Source organism: Oryctolagus cuniculus, chromosome 16 (assembly GCF_964237555.1).
Source record: "Oryctolagus cuniculus chromosome 16, mOryCun1.1, whole genome shotgun sequence".
Taxonomy (NCBI): Eukaryota; Metazoa; Chordata; class Mammalia; order Lagomorpha; family Leporidae; genus Oryctolagus; species Oryctolagus cuniculus.
Genome location: NC_091447.1, coordinates 47,494,986 through 47,516,287, shown reverse-complemented (window position 1 = coordinate 47,516,287; position 21,302 = coordinate 47,494,986). Strand labels below are relative to the sequence as shown.

Sequence of the window (21,302 nt, the reverse complement as noted above, 5' to 3'; positions counted from 1 at the left end):
TCAACTCCATTTTTATAGAAATGTTATATTTCTGATAGTAAACCAGTGTTATTTAACATTTTTAGGAAAAAATATTTAACATGGAATATAACCTGGAATTTCCTTTTGGATGTCTATGTTAGGTTATTGATCAGTGATTTGATAGAGTTAATATTTTTACCTGTAAATAATCCAGAAACTCCATTTTTAGCAACAATGTTCTTCATTATAACCCAGGTTGACATTTGTAAAGGCACAGAAACTAAATAAAGAAATAATACTATTATAAATCACAATTTAATAATTTTAAATAGATACTACAAATAAAGTGGTATTTTTAACCTCTGAAGGTATATGATTTCATTACAGCAACAGAATTATTTTCTGTATAAAGAGCTGTTTTCAATCTTATTTTTGACAATTGGAGTCATTAAAAAGAAAAAGTAGGAAAAGACTAAGTTTGAAGGCAGATAGCAACTGGACATCAGGGAGGACTACACAGAAAACTTCTCTTGAACTGGTAATTTTTTAAAGATTTACTTTACTTGAAAGGCAGAGAGAGTTACAGAGAGGCAGACGCAGAAGGGGGGGGGTCTTTCTTCTGCTGGTTCACCCCACAAATGGCTGCAACGGTTGGAGCTGAGCTGATCTAAATCCAGAAGCCAGGAGCTTCTTCCAGGTCTCCAATGTGGGTGTAGGGGCCCAAAAATTCAGGCCAACTTCCACTGCTTTCCCAGGTGCACTAGCAGGGAAGCTGGATCAGAAGTGGAGCAGCCGGGACTCGAACCGGCGCCCATATGGGATGCTGGTGCTGCAGGCTGGAGCTTTAACCTGCTGTGCCACAGCACCAGCCCCAGTAATATTTGTTTTTGAAGCTTGGTAGTATGACAGTATTCTACATTTTTTTCTATGTCATTTAAATATGTTTCATAATAAAAATTTTAAAAGATGTACAGAAACCTTTATGGGGTATCTAAAAGATAAGTTCTGATAAGCATTTTTCATTTAAATGTTGTTGTACACAGTTTAAAAGAATCTTTTGCTCAAAAAGAGCTTCTCAGGGAAACAGCTCATTCTCCCCAATGGTGTCCTGCTGTGGGGAGCAACTCGGACTAGACTAAGTTACTGGAATTAAGACTTATTCTATGCATCTGCTCTCCCACAATATGGCGCTGGGAGAGGAGGAAACAACTTCTATGCAGCTGCCTCTCGCCAACTTGAGTGATGACCTGCAGGAGCTGATCCTGCTCCTGATTGGAGGAGAGCAGCGTACTCGGCGTGTGGGTAGCAGAGTTGGGATTGGTGGAAGAGGACTATAAAGGAGGAGAGAGACAACATGCACGAGGAACATCTAAAGGGAACATCTGGATAACATCTGAGCAGCCCCCGAGAGAGCCGGCCGGCGGTGTGCCGCTCCCCCGCGGAAGTGGGGAAAGTGACAGGGGGAACCGCCCCTCCACGGAGGTGGAAGGATCGGCAGCCAACCCGGGAAGGACCAGCAGCAAACCCGGGGAGGGCTGAGCAGACAAAAGAACAGCGCAGGGTCTAGTGTCGTTCCTCCACGAAGAGGGGGAGCGACATCCTGCCTTATTACAATCTTTCTGAACAGATACACAAGTCAGGCAATAAATTACACCAGTGCTGCCTCCTCCAAAAGGCAGATTTTAGCTAATGGTACCTTCTCACTTATTTGCAGTCACTCAAATACCAAGAACTCAAACTGGTATCCACTTTAACAGGATGAACTTAATGAAAAGAGAATGATCAAAAAATTATCAACTAAATGGTCAGGTTCTAAAGTTTCAGCATTCAATAGCTATTTTCACAGGTAATAAGCAACTTCTTGCATAATAAACAGCTGTATTATTAAATATTTCAAAAATACAGAAAAGCATGAAATACGTTTACTATTCAAATTTACTAAACTGTGAAGACAATCACTCACATTCAATTTGAAACCCCCTATATATTCCTACCCAATCTTATTCTTCCTTTCTCCTCAGAGGAAACCACTTGGCCTTTTTTTTTTTTAATTTGCCACATGTATTTAAGTTTTTTATATCTGAATATATTTGTAAGTGATATATACTTCATCTTGATTATATAAATGGCATGGCAATATACATCTAAAGTATGCTTTTAGAAGAGTGAAGTGTGCCTCTTATTCATTTTAATTGGTATTTGGTATTGAATTTCATGGAATTACATGAGTTATCACGATTTACCTATTTTCTTGTCAAGAGACACTTAGGTGGTGTGTATATATATATATATATATATATATCCTTCTGCCATTCTGTAATTCTGTCTTTAAAAAAAAAAAAACTAGGCTAATCCTCCGCCTGCGGCGCTGACACACCGGGTTCTAGTCCCGGTCGGGGCGCCGGTTCTGTTCCGGTCGCCCCTCTTCCAGTCCAGCTCTCTGCTGTGGCCCGGGAGTGCAGTGGAGGATGGCCCAACTGCTTGGGCCCTGCAACCACATGGGAGACCAGGAGGAAGCACCTGGCTTCTAGCTTCGGATCAGTGCAGCACGCCGGCCGCAGTGTGCCAGTCGTGGCAGCCACTTGGAGGGTGAACCAATGGAAAAAGGAAGACCTTTCTCTATGTCTCTCTCTGTCTAATCCTGTCAAAAAAAAAACAAAAAAAAACAAAACAAAACAAAACAAAACCTTAAAAAATAAAAAAGCTGGGGCCAGGGCTGTGGCTTAGTGGGTAAAGCTGCTGCCTGTAGTGCTGGCATCCCACTTGGGCACCGGTTCGAGTCCTGGCTGCTCCACTTCTGATCCAGCTCTCTGCTGTCACCTGGGTTAGCAGCAGAAGACAGTCCAAGTCCTTGGGCCCCTATACCCACATGAGAGATCCAGAAGTTCTTGGCTCCTGGCTTTGGATTGGCCCAGATCCAGCTGTTGTGGCCATCTGGGGAGTGAACCAGCAGATGGAAGATTTCTGTCTCTCCCTCTGTAACTCTACTTCTTAAATCAATCAATATTTAAAAAAATTTAAAAATAAAAATAAAAAAGCTGGCACTAAATTTTTAACATATAAATGATGCATTTAGATATGAGGGAAAAGTTATCTTTATAATAGGACCTGGCACTTACTATATCCTAATGTGCTTCTAGATGTAGCCTCTTGAGCGGGTTATGTGCTCTCTGAGAGTCTGATGCTGTCTGATCTCTGTACCCAGCATGGTGCCTGGCAGTAGGCACTCAATCAGTAACTAATGGGTAAAACATGAAGAAGTGGTCTGAGTGGTTTGATAGATCAGATTCTTACATGGATCTCACCATCACTCTGTGTGCAACACTTCATACTTTGTTTTTGGCTTAGAGGTAAGGGATTTGGTATAGCTAAGCTGTGGGATGGAGGAACACACTTTTAAATGGATCTGGGTTACTTAGGTGGGGATAAATAATGTATAACACAAATCATGGAACTGATTATGGGCTGTTTTATCACAAGTTATAGAAATAGTTCGTAACTTAAATAAGTCTTGATAAAAAACCTTTGCAGAGTAATTTGTAGAGGTCTACAGTTGAAGTTTCTTTCAACATTGTAATTTTGCTTTCTATTCAAAATACTGATGTCACAGGTTAGAACAATTAATTTACATTGTAATAGGTTACCATGACAGTTACATAACACAATTTTTTTTCTTTAAAGACTTAATTATCTACTTGAAAATCAGTGTTACGGGGTGGGGGAGGGAGGGAGGGAGACAGAGAGAGGGAGGGAGGGGAGGGAGGGAGGGGGCTTCCATCCACTGGTTCTGTGCTACAACACCAGTCCCATAACACGATTTTGTAATAGGTGATTTCCTAATAGTTTGCCATACTTTCTACAGAGAAAAATGTGGACAGGGGAGTCTATAAAAGTAGATTTTTTTCCTAGAAAAAGTTAGAGGACAAAAAGATGTAAAAATAGATAATAGGTAGAAAAGACAGGGAGTTAAAAACACAAAAAAATAACGGAATATATACATACTAACAAAAAGCATATTAAGAGAAAAAAAAGTTTCCCAGTAATTTCCCATTCTTTATCCTGACTTGTTTAATTTTATTTTATTGGTTTATTTGAAATACTCAGAAAAAAGGTGGAAATTTGAAACAGATTGGAAAACAAACTGTAGGAAAAATACCATAAACCACCTCAACCTTTGAGTGACAAAGATAACATTCTTCTGGGAGGGGAAATACTCGGCCCAGTCCCACATCAGAGTGCCTTGCTTCCATTCATGGCTCCAGCTCCCTGCTTCCCACTGATGCAGACTCTGGGAGGTACCAATGGCCCAAGTAATCTGAATCCCTACCATCTACATTGGAGACCTGGCTCCCGCCCAGCCTAACCCTAGATGCTACAGCCGTTTGGGTAGTGAAGCAGTGGATGGCAGCATTCACCCTCTGTTTCTCAAATTAATAAGAAAAGAAAGATGATTCATCTTTTTTTAAAAAAAAGATTTATTTATTTATTTATTTGAAAGGCAGAGTTCAAGAGAGAGACAGAGAGAGGTCTTCCATCTGCTGGTTCACTCCTCAAATGTCTGCAATGGCCGGAGCTGTGCTGATCCAAAGCCAAGAGCCAGGAGCTTCCTTCAGGTCTCATGTAGGGGTGCAAAGGCCCAAGTACTTGGGCCATCCTCTACTCTTTTCCAGAGTCTTCCACATCAGCAGGAGCTAGGTCAGAAGCGGAGCAGCCAGGAGTGGAACTGGCATCATATGGGATATGCTAGCACTGCAGGCAGCAGCTTTACCTACTCACTGCGCCACAGCACTGGCCCCGAATTATCTTTAAGTAGATATGAGACTTAACTGATGAGTGAATCCACGGATGGAAGATTGCTCTTGCTCTCTCTCTGTCATTCTGCCTTTCAAGTAAATTTAAATAAATCTTTAAAGAAAAATTAGACCTTAAGATCTCAATTTTTGGGGGACTTAGAGTAAATTTTCTGGGTATTCCATTCTAATGGTATACATTTATTAGTTTCATTAAAGAAGAAAAAAAAAACAAAAATGGTGGAAAAACAACAATGGCACTTTAAATATAATTAAACTTACTTTTATGAGTTTCATACGTCCAAAGCTGTGTCTGCTTTTGTGTTTTTACCACATCAAATGGTAAGGTTGCAATAGCTGCAAACTATCAGAAAGAAATACTGGTTACTTTAAATCTACCTTTTGATTTTCCCTAAAAGATTTTTATATTCTTATAATTAGCATATTACTTAGCAAGAATATAAATCATAACCAAACTAAACTTTAAATAAAACCAGATACATTTACATAAAATTTTCTTTAAAGAAAGCTGATACGTGTCTTATGTGTTTCTCACAAGACCTGGAGAAAAGGGTCTCAGGAAAAGTCCCCTTCCTTTCTGAGGTCACACAGCTACCAGCAGAGCCAGCATTCCATGCAGAGCTCTGTGGCTCCCAAACCAGCGCTCACCGTTTCTGATGCTCTCGTGCTGCATCGTTCCTTTATTTCACATAAAGGTAAAGTATGTATTTTAAAGCAGAAACTCAAGTAGCTAGTAAGCATTTAAAATTTCCCAGCAAATTTATGTTTTAACAATAAATATAATTTGAAAATTGAACAAATAAAGCAAATACACTTTGAACTTTCAGTTCTATATTCTTTATATGGGTTCTGACACGTTTATCAAATGTAGTTAAAATGCTTCACAAATCAAATTTAAAAATTTCTCAAAACAATTCATGTTACAATTATTGCCACAATGCCTTAATTAAGGGAGGATTTTTTTATAAGACTCATTTATTTATTTGAAAGCCAGAGTTACGTGGCTGGGGAGGACGACATCTTCCATCTGCTGGTTTACTCCCACAATGGTCACACTGGCAGGGGCTGCGCCAGGTCAAAGCCAGGAGCCTGGTGCTCCATCCAGGTCTCCCACTTAGGTAGCAGTGGCCCAAGCACTCAGGCCAATCCTCCACCATCTTCCTAGGAACATTAGCAGCAAGCTGGATAAGAAGTGGAGCACTGGAGACTTAACCCACTGTACCACAAGGCTGGCCCCAGAGAGGATTTTTTTTTTTAACTGTTTTATTTGTTTACTTGAGAGGTAGAGTTAGAGACAGTGAGAGGGAGAGACAGAGAGAAAGGTCTTTCAGCTGCTCGTTCACTCCCCAAATGTCCACAACAGCTGGAGCTGAGCCGATCTGAAGCCAGGAGCCAGGAGCTTCTTCCCAGTTTCTCAAGCAGGTGCAGGGGCCCAAGCACTTGGGCCATCTTCTACTGCTTTCCCAGGCCATAGCAGAGAGCTGGATCGGAATAGGAGCAGCCAGGACTAGAACCAGTGCTGGCGCCGCAGGCGGAGGATTAACCTATTGCGCCACAGCACTGGCCCAGTGAGGATTTTTAAAAAGAATAATTAAATACTTTTAAGAATGTTCTCACAGGGGTGCTGTGGTGCAGCGGATTAAAGCCCTTGCCTGAAGCGTCGGCATCCCATATGGGCGCCGGTTCTAGTCCCGGCTGCTCCTCTTCTGATCCAGCTTTCTGCTATGGCCTGGGAAAGCAATAGAAGATGGCCCAAGTGCTTGGGCCCCTGCACCACATTGGAGACCTGGAAGAAGCTCCTGAGTCCTGGCTTTGGATCAGCACAGCTCTGGCCGTTGCGGCCAATTGGAGAGTAAACCAGCAGATGGAAGATATTTCTCTCTGTCTCTACCTTTCTCTGTAACTTTCAAATAAATAAATCTTAAAAAAAAAAAAAAAAAAAAACAAAAAACAAATGTTCTCACAATATTTGACACAATAGCCATGCAAAGTAAAACTTGGTGTTTGTTTTTCTTTTTGCTTCCCAACTCACACTTGGCCAATATGCTCATAAAATGCCCCTTAAAATCATTTATATTTTTTATCAGCCAATTTGTTGAAGTTCTTGAAATTAGGTTCAAAGATCTCAGGTAAGATAAAAATCAATTACTGTTTCTTCATCTCCACAAACTACCATGTAAAAGGAAAACTACTATGTTATATAAGCCTCTTTGACACTTTCCAAAATGATGTAGATTGTATTGTTCTGTTTTCTGACAGAAAGCTTCAAAACTATATTCATGTGCTTTTTTGTTGCAGAAACACATCTTTATTTGAAAACAATCAGAGGTTAGCAACAATTTCTTGATCATTTAAAAAATCATTAAAAAAATAATTTTTCTCAGGTAGCTCTCTGGCACAGCATTAAGATGCTACGTGGGACACCAGCATCCCTTATTAGAGTGCTTGGGTTCAAATCGCCGCTCCATCCCCAATTCCAGCTTCCTGCTAATCAGACACCCTGGGAGGCAGCAGGTGATTGTTCAAGTAGTTGGCTCTTTACCACCCATGTGGGTGACCCCGGTTGAGATCCTGGCTCCTGGCTTCAGTCTGGCCCAGTCTGGACTGTTGCTGGCATTTGGGGAATGAACCAGAGGACAGGAGATCTTTCTCCATCCCTACTTCAACAACACTGACTCTCTCTGCCTTGCACATAAAATTAAAAAAAAAAAAAAAAAACCTGTAAAAATATTTTTGTAGAAATAATAAAATAGAGAATTTCCCTTCATGTCTCAATAAAGTTGGTAAAACATCCCAAAGCCATTATTCAATAATGCTAATTGCGATTTTGACTCAAAAGGCTCTACGCCTCTAGGCTTAATTTGTTAGATTGTAGGCAAATACACATATCTAAGTTTTGAACTCCATTTCCATGGCTTCCTAACTAGGTTTTCTTATATATTATTCCAGTATTTCTCTTCAGGTCTCCATCACTTCACCTCTGCCCCTTTCCTCTTGTTTCTATGGGGTACCAATTTGTCAGTGTCTCATTGTTACATTACCACAAATTCATTTTGGAAGAAAACCCTTATACTAAGGTAACAATGATGTGAATCTCCCGAAAGGAAGTGCACTACATGACTTTCCATTATATAGAGGGCTGCGAAAAGGTGAGCTCTTTAGCACCTAAAAATGGCCATTTGAGATTGCTCCCTCTGACTGTAATTTTTGTTAAAAATTCTTTTAAGTACTTAACCAAAATGTTCTTCAAGAAACGTGAATTAACAGTGGAAGATGGAAGTGTTTTTTTCAATATGACTTTACTTTTGGGCTGATACTCCATGAAATATTACCTAATTATATTTACTGGCATTTACTGAACTTATATATTACCAAATATTCTATACATATTAATGCATTAAAGTATTACAATTATCACAACTGTAACATCTAAAAAAAACCTAAAAGTTTTTTGAAAAATATAATTATTTTAATATAATAAAAAATAAACACAAAGTACATTTTAAACTATTGTAATGGTTAATTTATGTTCCTAAATTAGGATGGCAAGTACCAAGAAAATTCTAAAAGCAGTATAATCCAAAAGTATTATCTTAATATATCTTAAATATCAATAATATTTTGTCCTGACATAACTATTATTTTTCTGAATTTTTAATTAGAAAAGAACAAACTTACAGAACCAGACAATGCCCCTGAAGTAAAGTTGATCATAAATGTTGGTTCATATAAGCCAGACTTCTCACACAACCATTTCTTTAAAATTTCATAGTTATACCAGTACATTGCTATAAAAACAGAACATGAAATGAGCACATATTTAGAAACAGAATGGTAATGTTTAAGAAGATATTTATAGGGGTTATACATTAAAGGAACAGAGAACGTCTAATCTTGAAACACCTTGCTTTCTGCCTGGATACCTATACCAGGCATAATTTTTAAAAAGGAGGAGGGGGCACAAAATTCTCAGGGATATTCTAGCAGTTTTATAATCCCAAAACTTGATGAACATACATGTTAGAATCCTTAAAAAATAAATAGGGAACAAGTCAGAAGTATTCTATATAAGAAATACAAAAGCACTTAAAATTTAAAACTTTTAAGTGTTATAAACGTTAGCAAAACCATGGGATCATCTAATGATGCCAAAATGCAATTGATAAAATACTCATTTAAAGCAAATAACAAATAATTTTCCTAGAAATCTAGAGATAAAGAGAACATGTCCAACTGGAAAACGAATATGCATCCAAAAACTCTGTAGCAAAAATAATTATTAATGGTGAAACAAAAGAACTATTGCCTTTAAAATGAGGAAAATGATGGGGATACTCATTGTTGTCACTACTATTCAAAACTGTAACAAAGCAAATACAACAAAAAGAAACAATGTCCAACCTTATGAACAATTTGAAAATGCAAATTAAAGAGACATATTACTTTAAATTATTATATAGGTGCTGGCATTTGGCCTAGAGGTTAAAGCACCAGTTGGGATGCCTACATCCCATATTGTAGTGCCTGGGTTTGAGTCCTGGCTATGCCTCTAATTTCACCTTCCTGCTTACGTACATCCAGGGATCCAGCAATGATAGTTAAAGTAGCTGGATCCCAGCCATCTACATGGGAGGCCTGAATTTGTTTCTGGGCTCTCGGTTTGGCCTGGTCCTACCCCAGGTAATACAGGGATTTGGGGGAGTGAAACAATGGATGGAAGTTCTGTCTGCCTGTGCCTGTCTCTCTACTTCTCAAAAAAATAAATAAATAAATACATATAAATGTATAATAGAGTATTAGCCATAAAAAAAGAATTAAATCTTGTCACTTGCATCAAAATGGATGGAACTGTAGGCATAGATGTGTTTGGATAACAGGTACCAAATCAGATTTAGATAAAAGGAGTAAGTTCCTGGCATTAGACAGCATAATTGGGTGACTTACTTCACAATAAGTCCATCATATATTTTTCAGCAAGTGGAGGAGTAGAGCTCCAGGGTTCCAATCAGAAAGTAAGGTCAAAAAAGGGGATAAATGTTGATTGTCCTGATTGGTCAGTACACACTGAATATATGCACTGAAATGTCACACTGTGGCCCATAACCATGGATAATTATTGTTTAAAAATCACAAGTATATAAAAAAATAATAAATTACTAGAAAAATAAAAACTAAGAACTTCAACAATGAAAGAGTTGGTGAAGGCATGAAGAGTAGGAAATTTCATAACTTGCTGACAGGGATATAACACTACATAAGCACATTAGGAAAGTTCAACATTACCGAGTAAAATTGGAAAGTATACATGGCATTTATATCAACCTGCAAATCCAACACTGGAAAGTCTTGCAATGTCAGCATTGAGTTCCTGGTCCCTCCTTCAGCCTGGCCTGTGCTGACCATTGTAGGAAATTGGGGAGTGAACTAGTGGATGGGAGCTCTCTCTATGTCTCTGCTTCTCAAGAAATTATAAGAATGAATCTTAGAAAGCTCTTGGGTAAAAGGAGGAATTTTTTTTTTAATTTCAAAATCAAGTAAAACTAAATATACTTCCTAAAAATAATTCTTTAAAAAATAAATCAAATGATAAAAATTCAGAGTAGTGGTTACCACTGGGGACTGAAACAGTAAAATAACATATATATAGATTCATGATTTAAAAAAAAATGCAATGTTCTAGATCATAAATTGAAGTGGCAAGTTAAAAAGTGCTCCTTAGTGTACTTGATAATGAAAATAATTTTTATTTATCAAACAACATTTAATAAAAAAAGAACATAAAATTGGCATGGGAATATGTTTTTTTTTCTTTGTTAATAAGATTCTATTCATTTTACCTTCTTTTTTGAGTCTCTTTTTTTTCTTTTTATTTAGTAAATATAAATTTCCAAAGTACAGTTTATGGATTACATTGGCTTACCCCCAATAATTTCCCTCCCACTCGCACCCCTCCCATCTCCTGCTTCCTCTCCCATTCCATTCACATCAAGATTCATTTTCGATTATCTTTATATACAGAAGATCGATTCAGTATATATTAAGTAAAGATTTCATCCGTTTGCACCCACACAGAAACACAAAGTTTAAAAATACTGTTTCAGTACTAGTTATAGCATTACTATACATTGGACAACACATTAAGGACAGATCCCACATGAGAAGTAAGTACACAGTGACTCCTGTTGTTGACTTCACAATTTGACACTCTTGTTTATGGCGTCAGTAATCTCCCTAGGCTCTAGTCATGAGTTGCCAAGGCTATGGAAGCCTTTTGGGTTCGCCGACTTAGATCTTATTCCGACAGGGTCATAGTCAAAGTGGAAGTTCTCTCCTCCCTTCAGAGAAAGGTACCTCCTTCTTTGATGGCCCCGTTCTTTCCACTGGGATCTCATTCGCAGAGATCTTTCATTTAGGTCTTTTTTTTTTTTTTTCCCCAGACTGTCTTGGCTTTCCATGCCTAAAATACTCTCATGGGCTCTTCAGCCAGATCCGCATGCCTTAAGGGCTGATTCTGAGGCCAGAGCGCTGTTTAGGACATCTGCCATTCTATGAGTCTGCTGTGTATCCCGCTTCCCATGTTGGATCGTTCTCTCCTTTTTGATTCTATCAGTTAGTATTAGCAGACACTAGTCTTGTTTGTGTGATCCCTTTGACTCTTAGACCTATCAGTGTGATCATTTGTGAACTAAAATTGATCACTTGGACTAATGAGATGGCGTTGGTACATGCCACCTTGATGGGATTGTATGGAATCCCGTGGCGTGTTTCTAACTCCACCATTTGGGGCAAGTCCGACTGAGCATGTCCCAAATTGTACATCTCCTCCCTCTCTTATTCTCACTCTTATATTTAACAGGGATCACTTCTCAGTTAAAATTTAAACACCTAAGAATAATAGTGCGTTAATTACAGAGTACAACCAATAGTACTAGAACAAAAAAAAAAATACTAAAATGGATAAAGTATTACATTGTACATCAACAGTCAGGACAAGAGCTGATCAAGTCATTGTTTCTCATAGTGTCCATTTCACTTCAACAGGTTTCCCCTTTGGTGCTCAGTTGTCAACAATCAGGGAGAACATATGATATTTGTCCCTTCGGGACTGGCTTAATTCACTCAGCATAATGTTTTCCAGATTCCTCCATCTTGTTGCAAATGACTGGGTTTCATTGTTTTTTTTTTGTTTGTTTGTTTACTGCTGTATAGTATTCTATAGAGTACTTATCCCATAAATTCTTTATCGTCTACTGTTGATAGGCATTTGGGTTGGTTCCAGGTCTTAGCTATTGTGAATTGAGCTGCAATAAGCATTGAGGTGCAGACAGCTTTTTTGATTGCCAATTTAATTTCCTTTGGGTAAATTCCAAGGAGTGGGATGGCTGGGTTGTATGGTAGGGTTATATTCAGATTTCTGAGAAATCTCCAGACTGACCTCCACAGTGGCTTAACCAGTTTGCATTCCCACCAACAATGGGTTAGTGTCCCTTTTCCCCCACATCCTCTCCAGCATCTGTTGTTGGTAGATTTCTGTATGTGAGCCATTCTAACCGGGGTGAGGTGAAGCCTCATTGTGGTTTTGATTTTCATTTCCCTGATGGCTAGTGATCTTGAACATTTTTTCATGTGTCTGCTGGCCATTTGGATTTCCTCTTTTGAAAAATGTCTATTGAGGTCCTTGGCCCATCTCTTAAGTGGGTTGTTGGTTTTGATGTTGTGGAGTTTCTTGATTTCTTTGTAGATTCTGGTTATCAACCCTTTATCTGTTGCATAGTTTGCAAATGTTTTTGCTCATTCTGTCAGTTGCCTCTTCACTTTCCTGACTGTATCTTTTGAAGTATAGAAACTTCTCAATTTGATGCAATCCCAAATGTTAATTTTGGCTTTGACTGCCTGTGCTTCTGGGGTCTTTTCCAAGAAGTCTTTACCAGTACCTGTATCTTGCAGGATTTCTCCAATGTTCTTTAATAATTTGATGGTGTCTGGTCGTAGATTTAGGTCTTTAATCCATGTTGAGTGGATTTTTGTGTAAGGTATAAGGTAGGGGTCTTACTTCATGATTCTGTACATGGAAATCCAATTTTCCCAGCACCATTTATTGAATAGACTGTCCTTACTCCAGGGATTGGTTTTGGATCCGTGATCAAATATAAATTGGCTGTAGATATTTGGATTGATTTCTGGTGTTTCTATTCTGTTCCATTGGTCTATCCATCTGTTTCTGAATCAGTACCATGCTGTTTTGATAACAACTGCCCTGCAGTATGTCCTGAAATCTGGTATTGTGATGCCTCTGGCTTTGTTTTTGTTGTACAAGATTGCTTTAGCTATTTGAGGTTTCCTGTGTCTCCATATGAATTTCAGCATCATTTTTTCTAGATCTGAGAATGTCTTTGGTATCTTGATTGGTATCATATTGAATCTATAAATTGCTTTTGGGAGAATGGACATTTTGATGATATTGATTCTTCCAATCCATGAGCATGGAAGATTTTTCCATTTTTTGGTATCCTCTTATATTTCTTTAAGGTTTTGTAATTTTCATCGTAGAGATGCTTAACGTCCTTGGTTAAGTTTATTCCAAGGCATTTGTTCGTTTTCATAGCTATTGTGAATGGGATTGATCTTAGCAGTTCTTCCTCAGCTGTGGCATTGCCTGTGTATACAAAGGCTGTTGATTTTTGTGCATTGAGTTTATATCCTGCTAGTTTGCTTCTATGAGTTCCAATAGTCTCTTAGTAGAGTTCTTTGGATCCCCTAAATAAAGCATCATATCATCTGCAAAGAGGGATAGTTTGACTTCTTCCTTCCCAATTTGTTTCCCTTTAATTTCTTTTTCTTGCCTAATAGCTCTAGCTAAAACTTCCAGAACTATGTTGAATAGCAGTGGTGAAAGTGGGCATCCCTGTCTGGTACTAGATCTCAGTGGAAATGCTTCCAACTTTTCCCCATTCAATAGGATGTTGGCCGTGGCTTTTTCATAAATTGCTTCGATTGTATTGAGGAATGTTCCTTCCATACCCAATTTGCTTAGAGTTTTCATCATGAAAGGGTGTTGTATTTTATCAAATGCTTTCTCTGCATCTATTGATATAATCATATGGTTTTTCTTCTGCAGTCTGTTAATGTGGTGTATCACATTGATTGTTTTGCGCACATTGAACCATCCCTGCATACCAGGGATAAATCCCACTTGGTCTGGGTGGATGATTTTTCTGATGTGCTGTTGTATTCTATTGGTGAGAATTTTATTGAGGATTTTTGCATCTATGTTCATCAGGGATATTGGTCTGTAATTCTCTTTCAATGCTGCATCTCTCTCTGACTTAGGAATTAAGGTGATGCTGGCTTCATAGAAAGAATTTGAGAGGATTCCATCTTTTTCAATTGTTCTGAATAGTTTGAGAAGAAATTAAATTAGTTCTTATTTAAATGTCTGGTAGAATTCAGCAATGAATCCATCTGGTCCTGGGCTTTTCTTTGTTGGGAGGGCCTTTATTACTGTTTGAATTTCTGTCGCAGTTATGGGTCTGTTTAGGTTTTCGATGTCTTCCTGGTTCAATTTAGGTAGGTTGCATGTGTCCAGGAATCTATCCATTTCTGATAGATTTTCCTGTTTCCTGGCATATAACTTTGTAGTAATTTCTGATTATTCTTTTAATTTCTGTGGTGTCTGTTGTTACATTTCCTTTTTCATCTCTGACTTTATTGATTTGGGTCTTTTCTTTTGTTTAGTTAGTTGGGCCAATGGGGGTGTCAATTTTGTTTATTTTTTCAAAAAACCAGCTCCTCGTTAGGCTGATTTTTTGTAATTTTTTTTGCATTCAACCCTGTTGATTTCTTCTTATTTTAATTATTTCTCTTCTCCTACTAGATTTGGGTCTGGTTTACTGCAGATTTTCTAGATCCTTGAGATGAATTGAAAGCTCTTCTATTTGGTGCCTTTCCAAGTTCTTGATGTAGGCACCTATTGATATAAACTTTCCTCTTAACACTGCTTTTGCTGTATCGCATAAGTTCTGGTAAGTTGTGCTGTTATCCTCATTTACTTCCAGAAAATTTTTGATTTCTCTTTTAATTTCTTCTATGACCCATTGTTCATTCAGGAGCATGTTGTTCAATCTCCATGTGTTTGCATATGCTCTAGCGATTCCTGAGTTACTAATTTGCACCTTCATTCTGCTGTGGTCTGAGAAGCTGCATGGTATGATTCTAATTCTTTTGAATTTGCTGAGACTTGCTTTATGGCCTAGTATGTGGTCAATCCTAGAGAAGGTTCCATGTGCTGCTAAGAATGTAAATGCTTTATGTGTAGGATGAAAAGTTCTGTAGATATCTGTTAGATCCATTTGGGCTATACTGTCATTTAAATCTACAGTCTGCTTGTTAATCTTCTGTCCTATTGATGTCTATTTCTGAGAGTGGAGTATTGAAGTCACACAGTACTATTTTATTGGGGTCTAAGTCTCCCTTTAAATCCCTTAACAAATCTTTTAAATAAACTGGTACCCTGTAATTAGGTGCATATACATTGATAATCATTATATCTTCCTGTTGAATTGATCCCTTAATGATTATATAGTGCCCTCTTTGTCTCTCTTAACAGTTTTTGTGTTAAAGTTTATGTTGTGCAGGCCGGCACTGTGGCTCAATCAGCTAATCCTCCACCTAGCGGCGCCGACACACCAGGTTCTAGTCCCGGTCGGGGCGCCGGATTCTGTCCCGGTTGCCCTTCTTCCAGGCCAGCTCTCTGCTATGGCCTTGGAGTGCAGTGGAGGATGGCCCAAGTGCTTGGGCCCTGCACCCCATGGGAGACCAGGCTCCTGCCTTTGGATCAGCGCGTTGCACCAGCCGCAGTGCGCTGGCCGCAGTGGCCATTGGAGGGTGAACCAACGGCAGAAGGAAGACCTTTTTCTCTGTCTCTCTCACTGTCCTCTCTGCCTGTGGAAAAAAAAAAAGTTTCTGTCGTACGATATTAAGATGGCTACACCCGCTGTTTTTTCATTTCTGTTGGCATGGTATATCTTTTTCCAGCCTTTCACTTTCAGTCTGTATGGATCTTTGTTGGAAAGATGTGTTTCTTGTAAGCAGCAAATAGATGGGTTTTGTTCCTTAACCCAATCAGCCAATCTGTGTCTTTTAACTGGACAGTTCAGGCCATTAACGTTCAATGTGACTATTGATAAGTAGTAACTTTGCCCTGCCATTTGCCAAAGATATTTTCTAATATATGTTTTGAGCTTCCTGTGATCTTTTGCTGTGAGGTTTCCTTCCTTTACCTTCTTTCATATTGATGACCGTGTTTCTGTGTGTAACACATCTTTAAGCATCTGTTGCAGGGCTGGACAAGTGGCGACAAATTCTTTCAATTTCTGTTTGCCGTGAAAGGTCTTTATTTCACCTTGATTCACAAATGAGAGCTTTGCAGGATATAATATTCTGGGCTGGCAGTTTTTCTCTCTTAGTACCTGGGCTATATCTCGCCATTCCCTCCTAGCTTGTAGGGTTTCTGATGAGAAGTCAGCTGTGAGTCTGATTGGAGATCCTCTGAGAGTAATCTGACGTTTCTCTCTTGCACATTTTAGGACCTTTTCTTTATGTTTCACTGTGGTGAGTTTAATTACGACGTGTCGTGGTGAGGATCTCTTTTGGTCATGATTATTAGGGGTTCTATGAGCTTCCTGTACTTGGATGTCTCTGTCCTTCTCCAAACCTGGGAGCCAAGATGGCGGAATAGTGAGGGCGTGCACCAATAGTCCAGGAAAAGATAGTTCAATAAAAGTGGAGTTACTGTAGCCTCAGGAAAAGGCTCAGGAAAAAATTGCAGAGGAAACTCTTCCGGATCTAGTGGATGTGACACGGAGTACCTACAGGGAAAGCAAGGTCGCCCACCACGTGGAAGCCCAGCCACAGAGTCTGCGCCCTCGGTAACCCGAGAAATTGGCTGGGAAAGGCAGAAAGAGCATAGAAGGAACGAGGCTTGAAGCCCCACTGGGGAAAGTTCACCAGGCTGACTGGAGGAGAGAAAAAAATGAACAAATAAGGGGAACTGGCACGGACACTAGCCTCTCTCTCCACTCACCTTAAAAAGCCGAGCAAGAAAAAGAGCAGGCGCCATTTTGAACATACGTAAAGCGGCGCCCGGCATCAGCCAAGCAGAAAAACCTGACTCTGGTGGGGAGAAATAACAGGAGGTTAGGACCTAGTGAAAGTGTGGAGCTAACGAACTGAGACTGTGAAAATCTGAGGGGGGGGGCGAGATAACTCACTGAGTACACAAACTTGGTAACCTTGGCAACCCAGTGAGAGACTGAGGAGAAATTTGAGACCACACTGAGGGCTGCATAAACTCTTTGTGTGGTCCCAGGGGTAGAGCAGATGAATACCCACAGGGGCCAGATTTCATACATCAACTACCCTCAATTCCACTCAGCTGTGCGGAATTACTTCCCAACTGAGTCAAAAAAAAAAAAAAAAAAGAGAGAGAGAGAGAGAGAGCGCGAGCAAGCGAGAGAACAATCTGGGTGAGTCACCTTTGGCACACCCTTAACCCTGAAGAACCAAACAGAGCTCTCTGGCCACACCCATCACAGCCTCTAAGGATCCATCAAAAGCAGACAGTCCACTTAATCTAGAGTCACAGTATAATGAGAAAAAGCACCACAGCGAAGAAACCAAAGAATATCTCCACAATGCCAAACAAACGCAGAAACCGAGGTAACAAGAACAAGGAAGACACTATGATGCCCCCAAATGAAAAAGACACCCCAATTCAAGATTATGAAGATGATGAGATAGAAGAAATGCAAGAAGTGGATCTCAAAAATTTGATAAGAACATTAAGAAGTTCTCAAAAACAAATTATTTTTTATTTATTTTTAAAATTTTTTTGACAGGCAGAGTGGACAGTGAGAGAGAGAGACAGAGAGAAAGGTCTTCCTTTGCCGTTGGTTCACCATCCAATGGCCGCCGTGGCCAGCGCACCAAGCTGATCAGATGGCAGGAGCCAGGTACTTATCCTGGTCTCCCATGGGGTGCAGGGCCCAAGGACTTGGGCCATCCTCCACTGCACTCCCGGGCCACAGCAGAGAGGAAGAGGGGCAACTGGGACAGAATCCGGCGCCCCGACCGGGACTAGAACCCGGTGTGCCGGCGCCGCAAGGCGGAGGATTAGCCTAGTGAGCCGCGGCGCCGGCCAAAAACAAATTCTTGAACTACAGAAATCCTTAATGGACAAGATAGAAAATCTCTCTTGCGAAAATGAAATATTAAGGAGTAATCAAAATGAAATGAAACAACTAGTAGAACATGAAACTGTGATAGTCATGAGAAATCATAATGAAGAATTCAATAGATCAAATGACAAACACATTAGAGAGCCTTAAAAACAGAATGGGTGAAGCAGAAGAGAGAATATCGGACTTAGAAGACAGAGAACAGGAAAGTATACAGTCAAACCAAAGAAAAGAAGAGGAAATTAGAAATCTAAAAAATATTGTCGGGAATCTACAGGAAACTATTAAAAAATCAAGCATTTGGGTTCTAGGAGTTCCTGAAGGCATGGAGAGGGAGAAAGGATTAGAAGGCCTTTTTAGTGGGAACATGATTTAATTACATGTTTCTAAACAGTATAACACCACAAAAGACTTCAGAAAAATACTAACAGAAAGAGAAAGATACATTATGGATAAGAAACCACAAAAAAGGATCAGCAAAAGGGAGAAAAGAAACAGAATTATTAATACACAAGTTCTCAGTAACTATTTATTTTATTTTAGGTCCCTAATTTGCAAGAGAAATAACACTAAAATATGCACATTCTATACGTTTTGTTAGATTTGCACTTCTTACTTTTCATGACTTTCAATTTGTAATTTAATGATTAACACAACCACCAATATGATTAATGATACTCTCACAGTATGCAAACTTAATGATGAAATGTGTATTTTTAATAACTGAAAAAACAGCAGTTCATAGACTTCAAAGGTGATCTTAAATGGATTTTATAAAATCCTGATTTTTACTCTTTTTATTTACCTTCCTAACTGTGATCTGTTAGAATAATGTTAAAGGTAGCTTACATTCTGTGAATATGAATACACAATTATTCAAAAGGAAATTAAAGACAAGGAGAAAAGAACACCAGGCTCATAGAAACTTTTCATTCAATAGAGGCTTGTAACGATCTGAGAGCCCAGCAATGAAGCCGGAGTTGACTGTCACTTCAGAAGACAACTTCTAGCAGGATAGGACTTACATTCAGTGAAAACAGGAAATGCATAAGACAAAGCTACTTAAAGTTTATCAGACACTAGTAAGATATATCCTACCTGAGAAAGGAACATCTCTAAGAACAGTAGGAAACCAGCCCCTCCAAAGGGAAATCCAGCCATCCTCAGACACTTTCTTGCTGACAAACTGATGCAATTCCTTATAAGAAAACTTCTTAGACTGCATCTTGGTTCTAATCAATTCTAATGGACTTATCACGGTTACTGCACCAACTAATACAAGAAAACAAAACAAAACAAAATAAAACCATGTACGGTGCAAATACATAGAGTAAAAATGAGTATTTAATGTATTTTATGATAAACTTTAATTTTGGACACAGTATCTAATGATTTCAACATACTGGCTCTTTTGAGGACAGTTCCAGAAATGTTACAATCATATGAACTATTACAAAAATTTATTTCAGTTAACACCCCAAAATATACCATTTTAGAAAAACATTTCACTACAAATAGAGGCAAATTTCCTTCTGAATAAACTCTGAATCCCAAAGTTCATAAGGAAAGTAATTGAGAACTTTGTCCTAAAAATGGTGCCAAGTGACATTTTGAAAGCTCAGGTAATTCAGAACCATTTTTGGATGTCATTCTAAAAGCTCTAAGCATCAACCAAATGGAGTAACTGGTACTCATTCTGACAGTAGTCACCATACCATGTGACTTCTTAAGGATAGATATTAACAAACTCTAAAAACTATCATGCATAATATATTTTAATAACACTTTGTTTATTATACAAATTCTCCATGAATGTCAAAATTTAAAAAGATGCTCTGAAAAGAAATAAAAATGAAAACAAAAATTTATTACTTACATCGGGCCACAATTCCAGCAAAAATTGGTATGGAGGTTTCATTTTCTCCTAGTTTAGATTTCAAAAGAGCAGATAATTGATCATAGCAGGTAAAATAAATAACTGTAGCAGGAACTGCCATTACTCTGTTAGAAACACACAATCTTGTTAGAAACAAGATTTGTTCAGAATTATGTTAACATACTCCTAAATTTGAATTATTTTTATTACATAATCTAAAAAGTCCATGTTATTATTATTATTAGAGAGAAAAAGATAGAGGGAGAGACACAGTCAGAAGAGACAGAGTAGATGGAGCTCCCATCCACTGATTCACTCCCCAAAACCCACAACAGCTAAGCTCAGGCTGGAGCTGGGAACTCACCTGGGAGCAGGGATCCAACTTTTTTTTTTTTTTTTAAAGATTTATTTATTTGAAAGTCAGAGTTACACAGAGAGAAGGAAGAGCAGAGAGGAAGGTCTTCCATCTGCTGGTTCACTCCCCAATTGGCCACAATGGCCAGAGCTGTGCCGATCTGAAGCCAAGAGCCAGGAGCTTCTTCTGGGTCTCTCACCTGGGTGCAGGGGCCCAAGGATTTGGGCCATCTTCTACTGCTTTCCCAGGCCATAGCAGAGAGTTGGATTGGAAGTAGAGCAGCTGGGACTCAAATTGGCAACCATATGGGATGCTGGCACTGCAGGTGGTAGTTTTACTAGCTAAGCCACACGCCGGCCCTATGACCCCAATTCTTTAGACATCAGTTGCTGCCGATCCCAAAACCCACTCTCCCTGCCTGCAGCATGCACATCTAGTAGCAATCTGCGGTCAAGAGCTGGAACGCAAGTGTAACAACCAACATCTTAACCACTAGACCAAATGCCTGCCCTTCTCCCTTAAAAAACATTTCAAGCTAAAACCACAACAAATCAACCTATAAGATTATTTTTTCTTTTATATGAAACATCATTTGTACTGGGGCTGAAATTGTGGTACAGTGGGTGTAAGCCACTGGTTGCAATGCCAGCATCCCATGTGAGTATTGGTTTGAGTCCTGACTGCTCTACTTCCTTTCATTTTATTCTTTTTTTTTTTCTTTTTAAAAATTTATTTGAAAGGTAGAGTTAAAGGGAGAGAGGGAGAGACAGAGAGATGTTCAACCTGCTGTTCACTCCCCAAATGGCTACAATAGTAAAGGCTGGGCAGGCTGAAGCCGGGAGCCAGGAGCTTCTTCCTGTCCTCCACATTGATGCAGGGTCGCAAGCACTTGGGCCACCTTCAGCTGCTTTCCTAGGAACATTAGTAGGGAGCTGGATCAGAAGTGGAGCAGTAGCCGGGACTAGAAATGGCATCCACATGGGATGCCTGCATTATGGGAAGTGGCTTTACCCAGTATATCAAGACGCCAGCCTCTAACTGCGACACTTTTGATCCAACTCCCT

General features: G+C 39.2%; 1 protein-coding gene across 5 annotated transcripts in view; it reads right to left on the bottom strand.

Moving 5' to 3' along the window:
* SLC25A40 (solute carrier family 25 member 40) overlaps positions 1–21,302 on the bottom strand; it is a 39,241-nt gene that overhangs the window by 2,027 nt on the left and 15,912 nt on the right. For 4 of the 5 annotated variants that reach the window (XM_051853376.2, XM_070059856.1, XM_070059855.1 and 1 more), the window contains 5 exons: positions 19,884–20,008; positions 19,106–19,279; positions 8,451–8,560; positions 5,034–5,115; positions 161–259 (listed from right to left, as the gene is read on the bottom strand). In XM_051853376.2, the coding sequence (XP_051709336.2) occupies positions 161–259; positions 5,034–5,115; positions 8,451–8,560; positions 19,106–19,279; positions 19,884–20,008 (590 nt within the window). The remainder of the gene's footprint in view (positions 1–160; positions 260–5,033; positions 5,116–8,450; positions 8,561–19,105; positions 19,280–19,883; positions 20,009–21,302) is intronic. The other variant, XM_051853377.2, reaches the window with a different exon arrangement.